The sequence below is a fragment of the Athene noctua genome, chromosome 2 (genome assembly GCF_965140245.1).
Source record: "Athene noctua chromosome 2, bAthNoc1.hap1.1, whole genome shotgun sequence".
NCBI classification, from domain to species: Eukaryota; Metazoa; Chordata; class Aves; order Strigiformes; family Strigidae; genus Athene; species Athene noctua.
The window spans coordinates 66,386,283-66,406,988 of record NC_134038.1 but is presented as its reverse complement, the minus strand read 5'-3'; the positions used below and the strand labels follow the sequence as shown (position 1 = coordinate 66,406,988).

The window sequence follows — 20,706 nt, the reverse complement described above, 5'->3', positions numbered from 1 at the left end:
ATGGGCCAGCCAGAGAGACCCTGTAGCTGTGTGCAGCAGAAACAGGTCCTTGTCCTGAAGACCTTGTGTTCTAAACAGATAAAGAGGTGGGAGCAAAGTAATAGGGGGGAGAAATATAAATATTTCCATTCTGCAGTAAAGGATTTGGGCTGTTGGTTGCTAAAGATACAACATAAAGTCTGTGAAAGCCTCAGAAATGAAATGTAAGGGCCACTGTCCTCCTGTTTTCCCATACAGTGGTCATGGTGGCAGAGTCCCACCAGGACTCCACTTCCACAGCTCCCCACTCTATGTGGAAAGCAGAGAGAGAGAGAGAGAGAGAACAAAGAGCAATTACTGCCCTGGGCCTTGACTCTTGGCCTTTGCTCTTGGCTCCTTGACTCACTTCTCCCTTTTTAATTTAGTAAATGATTTAGTAAGACTAAATCTTTCTTATCTCCTGTAATTTTGGCCTCTCACTTCAGATAAGTTCCCATGCAATCATTTTGTGAAGTGTATCTGGTGCTGATATTGCAAAAGCCAAGCTGAGTGTAGGAGGTCAGAGACAGGTACTAGTTAGCTCTAAGTAGACATGGTCAGCCACTTCTGTCGATGTGGATGCTTTGCCGTGACGAACTGAATCCAGATCCTCTATTTTACTACAAGATATCACAGGGTAAGATTACATGTGTTGTAATTTCAGACCCTGCCTTAGCTCTTGGGATCAGGTGTGTTTGTAAATACCCTTGATCTTCAGTTTATAGCAAAGAATTGCAAGGAAATTTGCCTCATCTGCCATATCCTCATTTTCTAACAACCATTAACACTTCTGACTCTTTTGGCATTACAGCTTTGCAAACTTTTGTCCTCATAGATTTCCCCAGATATACAAAGCATCCCTTCTCCCAGATCAAATCTTATCCTGTAACATAGAGACTAACCTGCCTCTCCAAAGATACAAAGCCAATCTATAAAAAAGAAACCAGACCTTCTGAGGGTGCCAGCCCCAGGCTGCATTGGTATGTAGCTGCATTGGGACAGTGGAAAACTCAGGTCTTTCTTGGGAAATTATGGGAAAGAGAAAGGAGTTGGAGGAAATGAACCGCCCAATGTCTACAAGCTTCAGACTGCCTCTGATCAGCGGCACCTGATCAGAGATTAGCCACTGGGGATGGAAACCTTAATGGAGCAGCATAAAAGCTATTTGCTACCTGTAAATGTTACCAGAAAGATTTTTGTTCTAGCTGTAGCTTCTGGGGTTTTATTATTTTCAAGCTCTGCCAGTTGGAAAATAATTTCTGTACCTCACATTACTCTCCTTTCACTGTCCTATAAATATGAAAAAAAAGTCTACACTCTTCTGTAATGGTACAGTTTTTCATTTTGCTCAAAAGGGTCACATTTCTAGGCACAGATGCATCACTCATACATAACATGGTATTGCAAAATATGTGGGCAGCTCTTTGCTTGCTTGCATACCAAGCTGGGTTTTAGGTACAAACACAGATTTTGTGTCAATATTCAAGGCAATTCCATCTGAAAATCATTTAGAAAATTGCAGTGGTCAATGTCTGCTAGAGAAAGGCAAATGCTATCCTTGAGAATGACATCAGAAATTAGCTCTTTTTTTCTTTTCTTATTTTTGGATATAATAAGTTACTCTGAAATCCAGGTGACTGATGCTAAACTTACACCAAATATTATGTTGCTGATTGCAGTATAAAAGCTATATTGTGATAAAGCAGGGGAAGAGTAGAAGCTTTCAACTTCCCAGTCTTTCAGGGAAGCAGCGGGGAGCCAGCGAGGCTTGCTGGGCTTTGCAGAGCAGGAGAGCCCGATACCTGCATGTTGAGAGCAAAAGGATTTGCTAGGAGGGAGGGAGGGAAGGAACTGGAGATCTGGCTGAGGCTGAAGATACCCTGAAGAAGGATGCACCTCACCTCTTTTTGACAGGGTTTAGAGCTCATTTTGCTAAGGTGCAAAGTCGAGCTGTTTTCTCATAGGAAACAGTTCAACTTAAAGCAAAAATATTTGAAACCTGTTCACAGTTGATGTCCAGTGCAGTGAAAAGAAACAGCAGCAGCATGTGCTAGCTTTCTACAGGGATCCTTTGGAGAAGATACACCTCTTAGGAGGGCATTCATGGCCCTATAGACATTGACTCTGAAGGAGATTTTTAGGCAGTACTTTAACCTAAATACCACTGTTTTTTCTTACCATGGTATCAGTATATTCTTCCAGCTTTACTTCAGCAACCATCTTGTTATGCTGCAAAAAGAGATCTCGCAGGAAATCCTGTAGTAAGGAAGGAAGAATTAAGTAAGAACTTTATTTTTACAGTAAATTCAAGAAATGACAGTAAGAAATTCAATCCAAATTCAGCAGCACTACATGAATCTAATTTCACGTTCCTGATTAGTACTAGTGTCTTCAATTTCACATAAAGTTCACATTTTTTTAGTCGAAACACATTTTTTCAAATAAATTATAAAATAACCAAATTTCTGTAGAGCAGGCATACTGGAATGAGTGATAATTAAGTCACAAAATAAGCAAAAGATAAAATAAATCTTGCAATAGTTGCTAACTGATTTCAAATCAAAGTATTTGCCATTTGGCAAAACACTTGAGCATCCTCATGTCTTTATTGGGGCACAGGCTGGAGCCACACACTGAGACATCAGCACAGGGTGTGCAGCCCAGGGATGGACTTCTGTGCCTGATTGGCTCAAAGCCTTTGTGTTATGGTTTCTGAATGGGTTTCCACCTTGATGGCCCGAACTTTAAAAAATATCAGTCTTCACAAAATCTGCAGGCTCAGGAAGAGGTTGTGAAGAAATCCTATTAATAAAATAGAATGGCTTTGGATCTGTTTAGTTGGGAGAGGCACATGTGCAAAGCCAAGGTGAGGCAGCGCTCAGGGGCTCCTTGAGTGCTTTGGGGGTCACTGAAACAAGTGGGGTCATGGGACTAGGCAAGGAGGAAGTAGGACAGCAAGGGCAACAGCAGAGCATCCTCCCTCCTGGCAGGGTCCCTGCAGCTGTGCCAGAAGGCTGGAGGGTTCACAGTCCTTAAACTCTCCATGAACAACCTAGAAATGCCATTCGCCAAATGCACAAAAAGGCAGAAAATTGGTAAAGATGATGGAAAGGCTCCTGTTGACATCAGTGATCTGTAGATCAGGCCCAAATAAACTTGTTAGAATAACTTACTTTGAGCTCACCAGATGAAATAAATCCACTGCTATCAGCATCATAACTGCGCCAGATCTGCACGGGGATAGATCGATACAACCACATAAATAGTGCAGCTAATCATCTGCTCTGGTGATAGATTGTAAAGATTCAAATCAGGACTTCCATAATGAGCAAGCTGTTGCATTATCCGATATTTAATTAATTGTAGATGAAATCAAATAAACTTGCAACACAATAGCTTTTATTCTTACTTGGATGCTGTACATGTGACATGCTGCTGTTACATATTTAATGCAGACACACTGTCTATGAAAGGAAGAAAGGACTAAGAAACCACTTCGCATTTCTTACCTAATTTGTACATTCAGTTTCATCTATTGCCCTGAGTAAAAGTCAAAGCCATACACAACTGGCCATTGATCTGCAGAAGCCTGGGTTTGGATGTGAAATAAAAGTAGATGCAAGCAGGCTTGGAAAAACTGAAATTCTGTGCTGGAATACTTAGGGGCAGAGACTGGAAGGAGATTGGGCAAGATTAAGGAAACCTTATGGGCTTGTCCTCCTCAGCTGGCCCAGTTTATGGAGATTTCCACTCCACGCCCAGCCAGGCTAATGCTTCAAGCTAAAATGGTGCCTGATCTTCCCTCTTGGTCTGTGCTGTGCTGCAGATGAGGAGCTGCAGCTTTGGCTGTAGCTCCCAACAGAGCTGAATTTATCAGTGGTTAGGTACTACATAAGGTTTTGTCTCTTGTGGCATGACTGATAGGTGGCCGAGAGGGTTTGTGAACTTTAATGAACTCTCCGGGTGCCCTTGGTCCAGTCCTAGCTACCACGTCTCTATTTTGCTGGTGTAAATAATGTACAACCTGCTCCACCTGAACAGGTCAGAACATGTTTTGCTTCCACAATACTCATGTATTTCCCACGTTATATTCTAGGGAAGGTGGAATTGGAGATACAGACCCGCATGAATTCCACACTGTTGTCCAAGGGAGTTTCCCGTCGGAAGAGCAGCAGAAAGTTCTCATCATCTGGCAAGATCATGTTTGCAAGCTGGAAAAAAAAAAAAAACAACAACCCCAAAACATAAAAAAAAACTCAAAACAAACCCAAACCATGAAAGCAAAGAAAAGAAGAAACTTGGGTGGCTGCTGACCCAGAATGGGAAATATAAACCGGGCATATTGTTGCCTTGGAAAAAAACTAAGAGATCTGGCTAATCTCCATGACTCATCTTGTCCCCACCCAGGCTCTATCTTCCACATATCTCAAGTCTGCTATAGGCCCTAATCATAGAATCATACAATGGTTTGGGTTGGAAGGGACCGTTAAAGTTCATCTAGTTCACTCCCCCTGTAATGAACAGGGACATCTTCAACCAGATCAAGTTGCTCAAAGCTTCATCCAACCTGACCTCATCTACCACCTCTCTGGGGATCCTGTTCCAGTGTTTCACCATCTCATTGTAAAAAATTTCTTCCTTATATCTAGTCTGAATCTACGCTCCTTTAGTTTAAGATTGCTACTCCTTGTCCTATCACTACAGGCCCTACTAAAAAGTCTGTCCTAATTCTCCATCCTTCTATAGCAGAAATCCCGGGCTGGGGTTGGGAACAGATACCTCTTGGATTTGCAAGCGTCCACCTGTGGTGACATTGTAGGTAGACATGAATTGCTCCTTCATCCTCTGAACTTTTTCTTCTGTGATGGTGTTCTGTCATGGGGAAAACAACATGCACATGAGAACTGCTGAGGGCACCAGAAGAGTTTCCTGAAGGAAATCTCTCCTCACTCACAGATAACCACCAGGATCATTGTGTCCTTACAGTTGGGGATAATGTTTCTAAAAGCTCACAAACGCACCACCATGGAATTTTTGAAAAGAAGCCCTATGAATAGCTTCATAGCAACTAAGCTTTCTGTTGGAAGACCAGTATTTGGAGACCCCAAAATATTTCAGTGATGTCTGCTTCTTTAGCCAACTGTTCCCACTATACCACTGGCGTTTGGTTTTGCGTGAGTGTGTGTTACAGCGTTTTTCATGCTGCTCATTTTCAACTTGTGCTTTTCAGGAAGGTGTCCTTATCCTTGAACTACATCTCTGTAGTTCATTAGATGATCAGCCTTGAAAAGTGTCAGTGGAGCAAGATTGTTGCTTATTATTGCCTGTCAACTGGTTCAAGACATGGCACCAAGCCCTGTCAGTGTTTCTGGGTTAATAGCATGGAATTTCAAGCAGCTCACATTCCCTTTGCATCTGCTCAACCCCATAATCTGTTTAGACGCAGTGAGTTTTCAGGACTTGTCAGGTTATATGTTTTGACAGGCATCGCTGTGACAGGTGAAATACAATGCTTAGGTTCATCAGGCATGATATCTTTCTCTTAGCAGTAACTGTTAGGGTATCTGGTCTGACTGGGCTACACAAAGTACAATTTCCCCACCCTGGGGAAAGGCTTCCAGTCAGATGAGCTTTGTGGCTGGGCTGGGAAGTTCACCTCGTTAATCTTACCCAAGCAATTAATGAAATCCAATGTTACCCTCTGCACCCGCACTGAGCAGGTCCTGGCTCCTCTCCCAGTCCCATGGGAGGTGGCCCTCTCTGGGAGGGGAGGGAGGGAGGGAGGGAGGGAGGAGGATAACCCAGACTGGTTCTTGGCCTACCTTTGTAGCATTTTTAACAAGATAATAAATTAAGTTCTTCCCAACCCCTGAAGAAAAGCTTTTCAAATGTTTTGTCATCTCTATGTCCAGGTGGTCTTAGGACTACAGCTGTGTCTTCCTTGGTCTTCCAACCCAGTTTCTTGTCCTTTCAGCTACTATTGCAGGCCCATCAGGTTGCACAATCCCTTTCTTAATTCTATGACACAAAACCATGAGTGACTTTCTCAAATTTACTCAGTGCATAGCTCAGTGCAGCCTGCCTGGCTGTTCAGTGGCTGAGCAAATATAAACCTCACTCCTAGGGAAGGACACTGTTGTCTTGTCCAGACAGAGTGAACAGTGGGCACGCACATTCTGTGTGATGCCCTGGATGTAACATGTCCAGGCCTCGGATAATTCACTGCCTTATGTGCTCCTTTAGGCTGTGATTCTGCAAAGCATGAACTGGAGCAGCAATTGTGTTGTTCTGCAAAAAAGTTCCATGGGGTAAAAGGAGATCTATGTAAGATTTGTCACCTCTGAGCACACACAATAACTGCAGCTCATGTTCTCACTTGGGATGGGTATTTGAAACCACCACACTGGAAACTGATGATGCCTCGCACTGCAAAATGTCCTTGGCCATACCCGCATTCAGTAGTAGCCAGATGATGATAGCAATTTCCAGCTGCTTGCAAGTGGTAACACTGCAGAGCCTTTGCTCAGCAGCAGCTGCCACAGTCAGTGATGGAGATGTAAGGTCACAGATGAGGTAAGCAAAAAGAAAATGAGATATCTTCCACCTAGGTTTGTTAAGCTAAGGTCTACCTTTGCATCACCTTTCCTCATGTGTCTAGATGTGGCTGGAATTTCCCAAAAGCCTTAATATGCCGTTAGTAATAACAGAAAAAAGATATCTATAGGTGGATGGATAGGCAGAGACCATGAGTGGTCATTTACTATATAAATTAATTTGTTTTCACCTTACTTCAGAGCAAATCAGCTCATGAGCACTCACCTCCCCAGACTTGTTATGAGCTTATAGAGAAATCTTTAATAGCACTGTCAATGCAGAGGATCCTACACTGAAATCAGGGGAGAAAGTTAATTTGCTTTGATTTATAAACATCAAGTCAAAATAACCAGGAGGGAACTCTGCTTAGAACAAGTAAAAGTCTAATCTCTCTACTATCTAGGGTAACACAGGACCAGGGTATGCCAGACGATGGAAAGTTTGGGAGTCTGGGAGCGGGAATGGGCACCCACATGGATCTTTTTAGGGCAGGTGGGGTGCATCCCCTGGGGCACATCCTTGGGGTACAACACTGAGGGCTGGCAGCTTCTGGTTAGGGCATGAAACACCCAGCAGTAATGCCACAGGGATGTGCCCAAGGTGGTGGTCCCCCTCCTGAGGCCTGCTGTTGGCCCTGAGCAGGTCCCAGGGCATGGCTGCAGGATACTCCATCCCTGCAGTGGTGGCCAGCAAGCCCTGTGGGCTGTGTGGCTGGGCACCCACACCACTGCCCCAGGTGGTTCTCACTGCTGGACCCCAGGAGCCCGCACCAGGAACACAGCACACCACTGAACACACACACATACAGTTTTCTTTCCCCATTGGCATTCTAACTTGCCCTCGTGCTATTTAAATTGCCTTCTGACGGCACCTTGACGCTTTGAGACACCTCCCAGGAGTTAGACAAACCTATCAGTTGCTGACTTCAATAGGCTTGTAAAGTACTCTGAAATTATCCTCCTTCATGCCCAGTAGGATAAGTTATTTCTGAAACAATAATCATAGCTGATATTTGAAAAGTGCACTGTGGAGTTCAGACTAGTCATTTGTTAAGAAAGCTTATTGCTCAACTTCGTGTCAGCTATTAACCACCACTTCATTGAGTTTTGTGTGGCAGGAACATGGTTATCTGCATAAAAACAGGACTGACTCTTTTCAAAAATTATTTTTAACTGATTTAAACTATGGGATACATCAAGCAAATACCTGAAATACTTACAATCTTTACACAGCTCAAACAGCTTTTACTCCAGGGGGTTACACTACAGTGTTTTTTCAAACTGGACAATCTGTTAATGAATATTCTACTTATGAAACACAAGTGGCAATGGGTTTACCAAAACCCAACATTTACTCCCAAAGCCTAAAAGTGAAGTAAAAATACCGCACAAACTGGCTTTCCCAAGATGTGTGCTCAAGGCAAAATTATTTGTATACTACAAATTTTTACACTGAGAACGATACACGTTGGTTTATGACCAATAGGTTTCAAAGGTGACCTTCATGTTTACCAAAAAACCCCTAATCCCAGAAGTTTAAAAAAAAAAAAAAAAAAAAAGATCGAACAAGCCATGCCACTTCCAAGCAGCAACCAAGGTTGGGAGACCTGATGTCCATGATCAACCTGCTGGTGGTGCAGACCAGTAGCTTGCTCTGATTGCCTTTCCATTCAAAAAAAAATTAAAAGGTTGGAAAAAACCCTCACATGTAATCGGTATGAGTTGTTCCCCTTGTCCAAGCAAGGATATGAATTGCAGATTCCGGCCATATTTGCTGATTCTGTAATCTGATTTTGGATGTCTGCAGCCCGCATTGGGGCAGCCTAGGCAGGCTGCAGATCAGAGTCAGGACCGTGGGGCGGATGGGTGGAGCTGCTCATCCCTCTCTGATGGCTTAGGGAGCAAGTTCAATTCTGTGGCATTTTTAGATTTTGGCTGTGTATTGTTTTGCCTCCAAATGAGGGCTGCGGCATTGTTACAGTGAGGTAGAGACATTGGGAAGCTTGTGAGTGGTTCATCAGGATCTACACACCTAGACAAGAGCATGCTGCAGAAACAGGGAGAAAAGTATTCAGGCAAAAGTACTGTCTATGCAATATTCCAGGATTTATGGAGCCAAGGCAGGATCTTACTAGCCAAACATGTTGTCCCTGGTATAATTTGTACTGGTTCAATATCCTGGGAGCCCTAGGATGGCTTCAGGAGGGGGTACCCCAGATGGGACTCCAAGATTTGCTCAAAAGAAAGGAGGTAGACAAATAGCAAGAAAAGGCAGTCATCAGGGAAATAAAGAAAGGCAATAGGGGGACTATTAACATTTTTAAAAGCCTTGTGGATATAGCAACCAGTTACAGTCATGTAAATATATTAAGCAGATTTTTTTTCAGTAGTATTGGTGGTATGTACAGCCAAGATTCAGGTATCCCTAAAAGGGACAAAATAACTATTCACAGGTAAGAAATTAGAGTTGAGGCAGTTTCTGCAGACATGGCCTGGGCAGGGATCCAGCAACTGGCAAGTGGTGTGAGAGAGCACCTCTCACCTGGCACTGGGGTCGGTGCCAAGCTGGGATGCTGGGGCAGTGAGGGGCTGCACCAGGGCACCGGCCAGGCTGGGGGGGTACAGGGGGCCCCTCGCTGCCTCAGCCACCCTGCGATGAGATTGATGAGAGGAGGCCAAAGGTAAAAGCTTGTCAGCTCACTGGTCAAGAGACTTGATTTTTTGTTCCCTGCCTTTAGGGTCCTACAGATATTTTCTTGGCTCACAGATTGGGGCGTCTTATGACAGGAGAAGGTGCAGAAGTAGGAGAGCAAGAAGGGGAGACTTCCAGGCAGGTGCATGCAGGGAATTACAGCGTTTACATGGAAACACAGGTGCTGCACCAAGTGCTATGACCACTGGCTTCCCTGGGAAGTTTGTTTTTCCTTCCTTCCCTTTAATCATTAACTGCCCAACTACAGATTGTGACAAGCAGGAAAGCCTAAAAGCCAAACATGCTCTGCTTTCAAATGCCTCAGGCTCACGCTCCATTTATTCAAGTGCTATGAATTACAGGGGTAGTAATAAAAAAAAAAAATTACACCTTTCTGCTCTGGAAAGCAACTGTACAAATAGGACAATACAAATTCGTGCCTCTTGTCTCTATGAGCTGGGACATGGGGAAATGGCTTTGCAGCAAGTAAACAGCTGTAGCTGAGCACAGCTTTCTTCATGCTGTCTTGACTGTGTTGCCTGTCTCAAGCAGCAGATCTCTCCCCGGTTTCAAAGGTTTGCAAATTTTTCTCAAGTGTTCACTGCTTGGGCTAAAATTTTGCAGACTTGTTAGCAGGTAGATAAAATTTCCCTTTTATGAACATTTAAATGTTACATCCTTTCTGGTAGCTGTCTGTACGGGGAGGCCTTTCTTGTCATTCCTCGTTTTTCCTGCTTCATGCATCTCCCTGAGTTTTTGAAGGATAATTTAATCAAGAGGTAATAGCCCTAATTGACAGAGAAGCACAATTTCCCCCAAAATGCTGCCTACTTAAGGCAGAAACAGCTCTAGAGATGCTCATATTTAGCATCAGTCAACACCGTAATGAAGAGGATTCCCTGCCACAGTCTGGAAAACATACGTGAACTAGGACCTGCCTCCGATTTTGCTCAGGATTGGGCTGAGGAAGAGTGCAGTTGCTGGGGGAGCAAGTGCTTGGCAAGAAAGGGTCCTGCAGCAGAAGTAAACCCCCAGCAATGTCTTCCTGATACTTAAGGGAAATAATCCACAACCCTCTGCCAATTTGCATGAAATATGATCTTCATTGGACCATAGTGATGATGGGAGCTAGCCTGGAATTAAGACATGCTTTAACCCCTTTTCAGGTTGCTTCATATGAGTTATAAAGCTTCAGCTGCCTTGGTCCCTCACAGATAGGATGTTGAGTGGTTTTCAAGAGCTGCTTCATGTTCTCACTGTCCAGTGAAGGAAGAAATCCTTACTATGTACCATGAGGAGAAGGCCAAGTCATTTTTGTCCTCATAAAAGCACACAGTTTAAAATATTGCTGTGGCTTTGTTCATACATTTCTCAGGGTTAAATAAAAAATTGCTTCCTATGGATGCTCTTCCACAGAGTTTTGCAGAGAAAAGCTTCTGTGCTTCAAGATGCCATAACAAATGAATTTTCTGCTTTCTCCTTTCCATGTCCAGTCTTTGTCTTCCCATTTGTGAAAACTTTTTAGAAGTATTTAGCATCACAAAGGTGATCTGTTTTTTAATATTGTTTATAAAAATGGAAAGGACATGCTCACTTTTTTTTTTTTTTTAATCTCCACAGCATTTAATTTCTTTGTCGTGGTTGGTTATGATTCTTTGGAAACCTCTCTGTAATCTGCCTTCCTTGTTAACTCCTTCCTTTTATATTGTCACACGCTTCCTCATGCTGTCTAATTAAATTTTTGTTCCTTAAGGGATCTATGTGCCATGTGCATGGCAGCGGCTTGCCTTGATGAAAACAGAACTGTGAGTCATTTGCTTTTGTGGGGTAAAAAGTGAATGTGTGGAGTAATGTGGAGCCTTTCCTACTTGATGAAAGGGGATGTCTCTTCTAATTCCAGCTGATCAAGACAGTCTTGTCATAATTTGACTTTTTTTTCCTTTTTAACATGATTTTTGGAAGCAAACCACTATATTGATAAGGGTATAAAAAGCAAGAAGAAACCTGAATGTAAGCGACTATTGTAGCCTGTTTCTTGAAAAAAAAAAAAAAAAAAAAAAAAGGAGGTTTATCTGAGGTTTTTCTGAAAATGCTGGCTTGAGCATGTTCTCATAATAACGTTTCAGCCAAATTTGATAGAAGGGCAAAGAGTCCCAGAGATATCAAGTTCCTACAAGACCTATGAAAATAAATTATGTCTGCCAAGAAGGCTAGTTGGTAAACAAACTCAACAACTGTTACCATGCCAAAAGCCACAGAGTACAGACAGGAGGCCAGCAAAGACCAGATGAGACCTCAGTAATGTACACTTTGACCTTAGAAGAAGAATCTTTTCTTGGCCAAAAATTTCTTCTTTAGATCCCATAGCATTAAAAAAATGAATTATGTGAATGACTTCATTTCACCCATGCAGTTGTACACTGAATTGCCTGTGTTAGCTTTGGATTTCACCCTGCAGCTCCTGGGCCAACTTTCTCATTTGGGCCAGTCTTGCTTACTTAACTGCAGTGTTATCACTTGAGAATTTGGCCCGTATTTTGGTTAGGATTTACTGTAATCCTGCATGTTACAATAGATGAGTTCTTATCCTGTCATTCCATGTTGTGTTTTCATTCTTTTTTTTTAGCTTTCATAAGCACATATGTGGGAAATATTTTTTCACATAGAAGACACCATCATCCAACAAAGGCTATTACAGCCTTCCTTGTGCCATCAAAGTTTTGTGGTTAGGCTTTGGACAGGTTCTTTGTTCTGCCCTTTCCGCTAGACTGAAAGTTTTTTGACATTGCCTTCAGGCAATGAAAACACATTGTTTTTTCTCTTGTCTGTTTTTTCCCATAGGCATGTTGAGTTTGCATTTAGAGATACTTTCAGGCACTTGCAGTGCCCTGCCTTAATGTGCAGGAATAGAAATAGGAACTGGTCAGGCTAATCAAAGCTGACAAAAGCCACACCTAAAGAAATAGCTGTATTTGGCAATAATAAGAATCATAGAATGGTTGGGTTGGAAGGGACCTTAAAGATCATCTAGTTCCAAACCCCCGCCATGGGCAGGGACACCTTCCACTAGCCCAGGTTGCTCAAAGCTCCGTCCAACCTGGCCTTGAACACTGCCAGGGAGGGGGCAGCCACAATCTCTCTGGGCAACCTGTTCCAGTGCCTCACCACCCTCACAGTGAAGAAGTTCTTCCTTATATCTAAATAATCAGGATCCACCCAGGGTTTAGATTTCTGAATGTCTAGAGGAAGATGTAAGATAAATGCTTTCCGCTAGGGGTCTTCTTGCTGTTGACTTGCCAGTCACTGGACATCTGGTCTGTGTTCTTGGGTCTCTTGGGGTGGTAAAACTTAGAGGAAGTCTGCTTTGGATGACTTTGAGGTTGGCTGATATTTTGGCCATTAAAGTTTGTTTAAATGACTACCTGCTGCATTCCTGACCATACTAAGTTAAACACATAATTTAGATAGACAATACATTGTGCAAGGCAAGGATGGAGTGCAAGAGTAGCTGGAGGCTTCACATCTTCTTTGAAAGTAAAAAGCAAAGACAAACCTTTTATGGCTGTTCAGGGTGATCTCCTGAAGATTAACTTCATTCCCTTCCAGTCATAACTATCCAGGTGTTTCAGGGGCAGGGCGATTATAACAACGCTAATACCTGTCTTGCCTGATAAAATTTACATCAGAAATTTTCACACATGTTCTCTTACACACTTACCATTAGGGAGGGGTGACGGACTTTTATCTGAAAGTCTTCTGTCTAATTTTTGTATAATTTAAGCAAAGTGAAATACCTTTCTGTGAAAGACCTGCAAGCATAACGGCAATGTGCATTTCCCTCTGTATTTGCCCAGAAAGCACTGGTTTTATGGAAACTTCCAGTACTTCAAACCCAAAATTTATAGCCATTCACTTATGAAACTGTTCTTGTCTAATTATTACGAGAATATACATAGAGCTTCACTAGAACTATAGCAAAGAGGACAATCCTAAATGATGTCTATGCAGAAAGAAAGATGTACAGCAATGTAAGAGAGAAAGGCAGGGACTCTAGTTCCTGTTGCAGTAAAATTGCTTCTTCGGTGCTGAAAGAAACTGTCCTTTTCACTAAGTTTCCACCTCAGTATAAAAACTTTTAGAAAATGCATGGAAAAGTGTCCATGGTGTAGAAGAAAGAGGTTTATGAGTGAGCAGAAGAGAGCACAGGCAGCTCACAGCAGCCATGAAGCAGCAGGTTGAAAGCTGGAGGCTCAAATGGTTAGAGAGAAGTCACAGGAGTAATAACGGCAGCCCATGGATAATGCCAGCAGTTCCCAAACCTGTGCTGGTGTGTGGCTGAATTATCCTCCATTCTGTCTTGTATCTCCCAAACAAACAAACCAAACCACAGAAGCCCCTCCAGCTGATGGAGAATTTATATGAACTTCAGTGTTATAAATCATTGAAGACTTATGGATACGAAGCACACACCTGGAAATCAAAGGCATTTTCTTAGGAATAGACTAGACTAGACTAGACTAGACTAGACTAGACTAGACTAGACTAGACTAGACTAGACTAGAATAGAATAGAATAGAATAGAATAGAATAGAATAGAATAGAATAGAATATTTCGGTCGGAAGGGACCTGTAACGATTATCTAGTCCAACTAACTGACAACTTCAGGGCTGACCAAAAGTTAAAGCATATTATTAAGGGCATTGTCCAAATGCCTCCAGCAATTGCCCATTGCTGGACAAAGAGAGACAGAAAACAGAATCTGGGATGTGAGTTTGCTGCAACATTTTCCCTTCACTCCCCTCCCCAAATTCTTCATGGTTCAATAAAAGATGATGAATTAGTCTCTGTCGCTGGATGGTATTTCAAGTTTCCTTCCTTGCCCAGAGCTGTCAGGAAGAGCTGTGCCTCTCAGCTTCCCAACAGGCTCCCTTTTGCATTGTTTTCCCAGCTGCTCCCATCCCCTGGCATTTAGTGTCAGCTGGGGCTGCTGCAGAGTAGCTGGGAAGAAAAACAGAGCTGAAGGACTACAGTGGTCATTAAGAAAAATAACAGCTTAGAGAGTGCAGGCTGAAAAAATATAATTATGAAGCCATTCACTATTCAAGCAGAGACAACTTCCAGCACTGATAACATTATTTATCACTTATATAGCACTTCAGACAGTCACTAATTAATCCTTGCGACACATCTGGAAGTTATGCTAGTGTATTACTGTCTCCGTTTTTACTGTGCAAGTAAACAGAGACATCAAGGGCCCAGGGAAGAAGTAAAGGTCAAAACAAGCACTAAAGCAGAGAGATGCTCAGTCCCAGCTCATTGCTTGTATCACAACAGACACTTTCTTTCTGTAGGATTGTGAAAACCAGTGCAAAGGTCCTTTACCCCTCCCATTATAAGTATGAGCCTGTAAAACATAAATCACATGAAAAGGAGAAAAATGGCTCAAAGTTGCTAGACAAACTCATTGCAGAAATCTTTGCTCCAGCGCTACAGGTGATCCCCATCCCTAGGGGAGCAGGGCAGGGGACCTCTCTCAGCCTCCCAGGACAAAGCTCCCCTTGGGGTTTCTGCCACCGAGGCAGGCTGCGCTGCCTGCCGCCCGCTGGACAGGAAACCATTTTGTGCTTATACAACCATGAGAACCAAAACTGGACTGCTGGCAAAGGGCAACAAGACCACATGTCATCTTATCACTCAGGGTAATACTACTTGAGTGGAAATACTGCCCAAAATAGGCAAGAAAACCACGGGAGAAAACCAAAACCACTTGATAGCCTGTTTGATCACCCTGGCAGTTAGTGAGCACTCTCTTCCAGAATTAGCCTATTTCTTTTGTTTAATATGGAGAGAAGGAGTTGTTTCTTTCTTCATTCAATTTATGTTAAGCTTTTTCTTTTAGTGGCAAAACCTAGACAGCAGAAGCAAAGGAGATGCAAGCTAGATGAGGGTGCTGGTTTAAGCTTGGAGTCATCCAAAAAGTTACTTCTGGCAATCAGTGGAACTGTTCTTGATTTCTTGAAGCAGAATAGTTCATTGCTAGAACACACTCATTGTGCATGTTCTGTGTGCTGATACCCAACACAGTAGAATAGAGTTCACATCGATATCAGCAAGACCACAAAAAGTGCTGTAACACACTGGGTTTGCAACCCAGCTGGTGTGATAGTCTCCAAAAATCTCATGTGAGGGATGTGCAAGGGCAGCTATGGGCCAGAGTGGGGCTGGAAGTTTCCTCTTGCCCTCTCATCATTAGGAAGCTGCCTGCAGCATGACATCCCCGACTAAACTTTGGTTTTATCACCAGCCACAGCTCGCTCTAGAGAGCCTCGCTTGGAGATCCCTTGCCTAAGCGACCTGCCGCAGAACTGAGCCTTGTGGACTCATTTTAAGCCTCGTCTTCAACATCTCACATTTGCTGTCACTGGGTTCACTTGACCATGCTTTGCACTGGTGTTTCCATCCCCAAGACTAGCAGTTCCCAATTTCATCTTTTGTTCCTGGGTAAACGAACATGAGCTCTTCAATTTATCTTCAAATCCATTTTTCTGTGTCCCTAATGATTCTTAGTGCTTGTTGTTGAATCTTTTTTTATTTCCTTTAAAAGTCTTTGTACGTGCCTATCTGTTCCTCTAACAATCCATGCTCTAGAAAGACATTTCTGCAGAAGCTGCCAATATTTCAATCCAGATTTACTTGCAAATTAAACAAAAATACGCTTGAAAAAATATTCACAGCTTCTGGTTTTTTTACTGTAGCCCCAGAGATCCAAGAATCCTAATTAGCTTGTAAGTATAATTCTGATTTTACACTTGATATTCGTGAACGTATGCCTTTTATCAGCTACCTTTTCCCTTTTCATTAATTACTTTTTGCTTAAAGGAATTGTTTCATCTCTGGTTGTTGGCATACCCTCTCCTTCCATTTGGAAGATGTTTACCCCTTTTCTCTTCCTAGCTGGGCACATGCTGCATAGCAAAACTATTAAGCTCATTATCAGAATATATTCTTTACGTACTTCTGAGCAGCTGACCTCAGTGGCAGGATTTCTCCTTCACCGATGGTGACAGTCAAAGGCAACGTATGACGTGGAGGTGAGGAAACCAGACCCTGTAAATTGTCATGCAACTTCTGGTAGGAATGAGATGCAGAGAGCGAGAGAGGGGAAACGCTGCCAGAGATAGGAAGGGAAACCAGGGGAGAAACCAAGAAACACTTGAGAGCCAGGTCTTGACCTTATAAGCAACAGAATGGACTCCTGCTTGGCTTCTAGTCATTTTTGGCAATGAAGACATACGTCTTCTTCCTAAGCACCATTTAATATTAATGACAGTATATTTGTTAAAAATTGACCTCGGAGAGAAACCTATCATATTAACAAAACTAATCAGCACTCGCTTGAATAAATCATCAACCTTGTCCTCCCCCTCATCCTGCCAGACTGTGCGCCGGTGCTTTTTCATTTGTTTCTGTTCAGTGACAGTAAATGAGTTTCCCTCTGCGCTTCCAACCAGCCTCTTCAGCTGGTGCCAACTGTGGTCTCACCATGACAGCGGCTGTTGGACGGAAAACAACTGATCAGACCTCTCAGGTGATTGAACTTGTTGTCACGCCTGCTTAAATGCCACCCTGTTGCCAAGAGAAAGGCTCTTTACCTGGGGCATTGCGAGGGAAGCTGGCAGTCAGAGAACAACAAATACAAATCACCCCTCAGCATAACGACCTTTTTGCTCAGACTTGATGCATAACTAACACGGCGCGGTACTTACTTCTGGTCCCAGATTCTCCAGGAGATGATGAAAAAAATTGTCGAGTTCCTTCCCTTCTATGTAACCATTGTCTAAAGAAAAGTCAAATATATTAATGGTCAGGCGGCACTGTCTGAGCTCTGGGAACCATGTCCTGGGCTGCGAGCAGGGAGCCCAAGGCTGCACGGTGGGGGTCTTGGCTGGGGGCCCTGCCTGCCCACTCGGGGGGGTTTCCTATTCAATTTGATCAGTTCACGTCGATGAGGGTTCTGGGCATGGCGTTGTAGAGCTCCCTTAGAAGTTCTCCTTACAGCAAACTTCTCAGGAAAAAAAAAAAAACCAAACCACAAAATGGGACCACAAGAGGCAACATGAGAAGGGATGGGGAGGTGTTGAAAAGGCAAAAACATTGGAGTGAAAGGGGGGGTTTTAGGCCTGATATTAGGTCATGTGGAGGAGGAAGAGGGGGGCTCTGAAACACCTACAGGACCCCGTGGGGTGAAGCTTGGACATGCTGGCAGGCACCCCCTCGTGCAGGCACCCGTCTGCACGTGAAACAGCCCGGGCACCCCAACTGCCCCGACTTGGGCACCCAGACGGGCACCCACCTGGACGGTGGCACCCACCCGCGTGGGCAATCCCTACGTGGCACCCACCCAGACGGGTACCCAGCACCCACGCACACCGCTCCCACCCGCGTGGGCACCCTCTAAGCGACACCCACCCGGGCGGACACCCACCCGCCGGTGTCCCCGTCCCCGCTCCCCCCTCCCCGCGTGTCCGCGTCCCCGTCCCCACTTGCCGTCGGCGTCGAAGTGCCGCCAGGCGCCGAGGAAGGCGGCGGCGTCGAGGCGCCCCGCGGTGCCGCTCTCCATGGTGCTGCCGCCGCCGCCGCCCGCCCCGCGCAGCCCCGCGCAGCCCCGCGCAGCCCCGCGCAGGCTCTGCCCGCGGTCCGCCCGCGGCCCCGGCTTTGAGGGCGGCGGCCCCGCCCCGGGGGCGGCCCCGCGGGGGGGCGCGGGGGGAAAGGTTCCCCCACGCGTGCGGCCCGTCCCCGCGGGGCCCGTCCCACCGACCCCGCGCCCGCCCTGCCGAGCTGCCGCAGCGCGGCCCGGGTCCCACCCGTTGCGGTGCCTCGGGGGGCCGCGGAGCAAGGCCCGGGGCTAAACCAGGGCCGGCGTGGGCATGTTTTTTGGGAGGCAGGGTCTGAGCCTTCCCACGTAGGCTGGAGAAACACCCGAGCCCGCAGCCGCTGCTTTGAAAGGGCTGGGCACTGCTTGCAGGCAACCTTTAACGTTTCAAAACTCCTTGAAAGAAAGCAGAAGTGCCTGAGGGAAACGTGAGCCTTTGGAACAGAAGTAGTGTTTGGGGGGGGGGGGGGGGAACCACAAAAGTTTGCTAAAACTTGTTCACGAAAGCAAAGCAACAGCAGGCAGTGACCTCTCACTTCATCCCTCCCAGCGGTCAGGAGGGTGGGTTTCCCTCGCAGGAATGAAGAGCCACAGAATGAAAAATGGTGGAAATCCGCACCCGTTTCCTCCTGTAATAACAATCAAAAGAAGAAACTTTGGCGTTAGAGCTCTCGGTGCTGGTAGAAAAAGGCTGATATTTATATTCATGATGGTCCTGCTTGGGACTACACGTGATCTGAATGTCACCTGTACATTCATCTGCAGTGGGACTGGGCTCCGTGTTTTTGTGCTCCCAGAATCATTTCTAGCAACTTTATTATCTCCTTTGAGATCCCTTACAGATAGTTTTTTCCAGGTTGCTTTGATTCGATGTATATATTTTGATTTTATGCAAATACTGATTGCTTTAGAGAAGATCCTAGAAGCAGAGCAGAAGAGGCTTCTAAAAAGTATTTAATGTTTGCCCCAAGCAGGTTCCTATGAGATCTGAGAAAAAAAAAGACAAACACCAAAAAAACACAACAACTGAAGAACTAAAAGTTGTGTTTTACACAGGAATTGCCAGGTCTGCAAACTGCATTCTCTGGGAGAGCTCACAGCCATGACATCCAAGCTTTCCAGTGTGCAAAGGAAAAGGAGACGCTGCGGAGCTGATGCCTTTAAGCAGAAGCATGTGAGCGGCTGGGGACGGGGGTTCCCTGGCCACAGCCCGGGGTCACCTTCGGACTCCAGAAAAATTATCGTCAAGATGTTAATGCAACGGTGAGGCTAAAAGCAACCCCCTGGGTTTCATGAGGGTGCTCGGGGGACCCCAGCATGGGAGAGGAGCATATGCTCTGTAGGTAACAACACAAAGTCTAAATTTTTAGGGGACACTTGCCCAAGTCCTTTGCTGGCATGATGAGCTACTCCACATTTCTCTTTGACCCGTCCTTGCCTCACTGCCAAAAGGCATTTCTGGCCCCAGGGTGACAGCTCCCCCATGGGACCTCTCCTGCAGCCTCTTCTTCCCAGTGCTTCCCACCATGGCTCCCTGGCAGTGTCGGCCTCGGGTGCCCCATGGGAGCTGCCTGAGCTCCTGCATGGGATGAGGTCACCGGGCACTGTTCCGTGGCACAGTGGGGCATGAAGGGCACTTTTTGACCCCATCTCTCTTCCCAGGCCCCAGAGGCCATCTCCCCCAGACAGGGAGTATCCTGACCCAGGTTTTTAGCAAAGAGCTGCCCATCAGTTAGTTTCTAGCAAGGTTTGTAACCTGGCTTTGGAAAGCATCACCATGGCTGATACCAACAAGGGTCCTTGGTAGTATGATCATGACAACTAGTTTCTTGCTGAAAATAGTCTTAACAAAACTAACTTAAGAGGAAATGCTACCCATGTTTTGAAACACTTGCAAGGGGAAGCACCCTGCTGTTTGATGGGGACAGAGACAGTGAGGTTTTATGGGAACTGATGCAAAACGCGGGGCATCAAGAAGACCTTGTCACAGCTGGTGCTCCTCCTCAGGAGAGGAAGTGCTCTCACAGGAGGAAGAGCAGGCAAGAAGCATCACCTTATTTAAACTGCCAATATTTATTCAGGACCTCACGCAACGTCGGTGAAACCAGGTCTAGGTTGGAGATAAAAAAGGAAATTAAAGCTTTATGGGCTCTCACAAAAGCTCATCATTACTTGTGCATGGGGGTGTGGATGATATGTGTCCATCCATCTGGGCACTCCTGTCCTCCCACGCGCCCTCATTGCCGGCCGCCTGCCCCAGCAGAGAGAGTTTTTGCTTTTCATACAGCAGCAGAGTGTGCTTGCAAAGGGGAAAAAAAAGGAGCAGAGATGATGGCCACCTCTTCTGTTTGCACCAGCCTTTGCTGCCCTCAAAAACCCTCCACCAACATACCTTATAGCTTTAGGAACCACCCCATAGACACACAGCTTAACCACTCTGCCCTGCCATGTGCAGCACAAGATGGATTTAGGGGTCTTAGGGGTGGAATTGCAGAAATTTATCTCAAAGTGACTGGAAGTGGGGAAGCTGAGAGAAACTCTAGCCTGTGGTGAGGATCCAGCAACCCCACTGTGTGGCTAAAATGGGGTTCGGCTTCTACAGTTGCTTTAGGTGACACACTAAAGCGTGAATAAAAAACGCCCAACAACTCAAAGCAGCTTTTGACTGGTATGACAGGGCTTTCTGCAGGGTGCTGTGGATTTGAGGAGCATATTGAACTGCGGATCTATTGTCATTAGTATTAAAGCA

At 45.0% G+C, this 20,706-nt stretch overlaps 1 protein-coding gene across 1 annotated transcript in view; it reads right to left on the bottom strand.

Moving 5' to 3' along the window:
• SCGN (secretagogin, EF-hand calcium binding protein) overlaps positions 1–17,978 on the bottom strand; it is a 28,897-nt gene extending 10,919 nt beyond the window's left edge. Inside the window, exons 1-6 of the mRNA XM_074897786.1 lie at positions 17,852–17,978; positions 17,071–17,141; positions 4,798–4,890; positions 4,140–4,229; positions 3,192–3,248; positions 2,197–2,274 (exon numbers count right to left, since the gene is read on the bottom strand). Of these exons, the coding sequence (XP_074753887.1) occupies positions 2,197–2,274; positions 3,192–3,248; positions 4,140–4,229; positions 4,798–4,890; positions 17,071–17,141; positions 17,852–17,924 (462 nt within the window). The 5' untranslated portion in view covers positions 17,925–17,978. The remainder of the gene's footprint in view (positions 1–2,196; positions 2,275–3,191; positions 3,249–4,139; positions 4,230–4,797; positions 4,891–17,070; positions 17,142–17,851) is intronic.
• Positions 17,979–20,706: the final 2,728 nt, after the last annotated feature.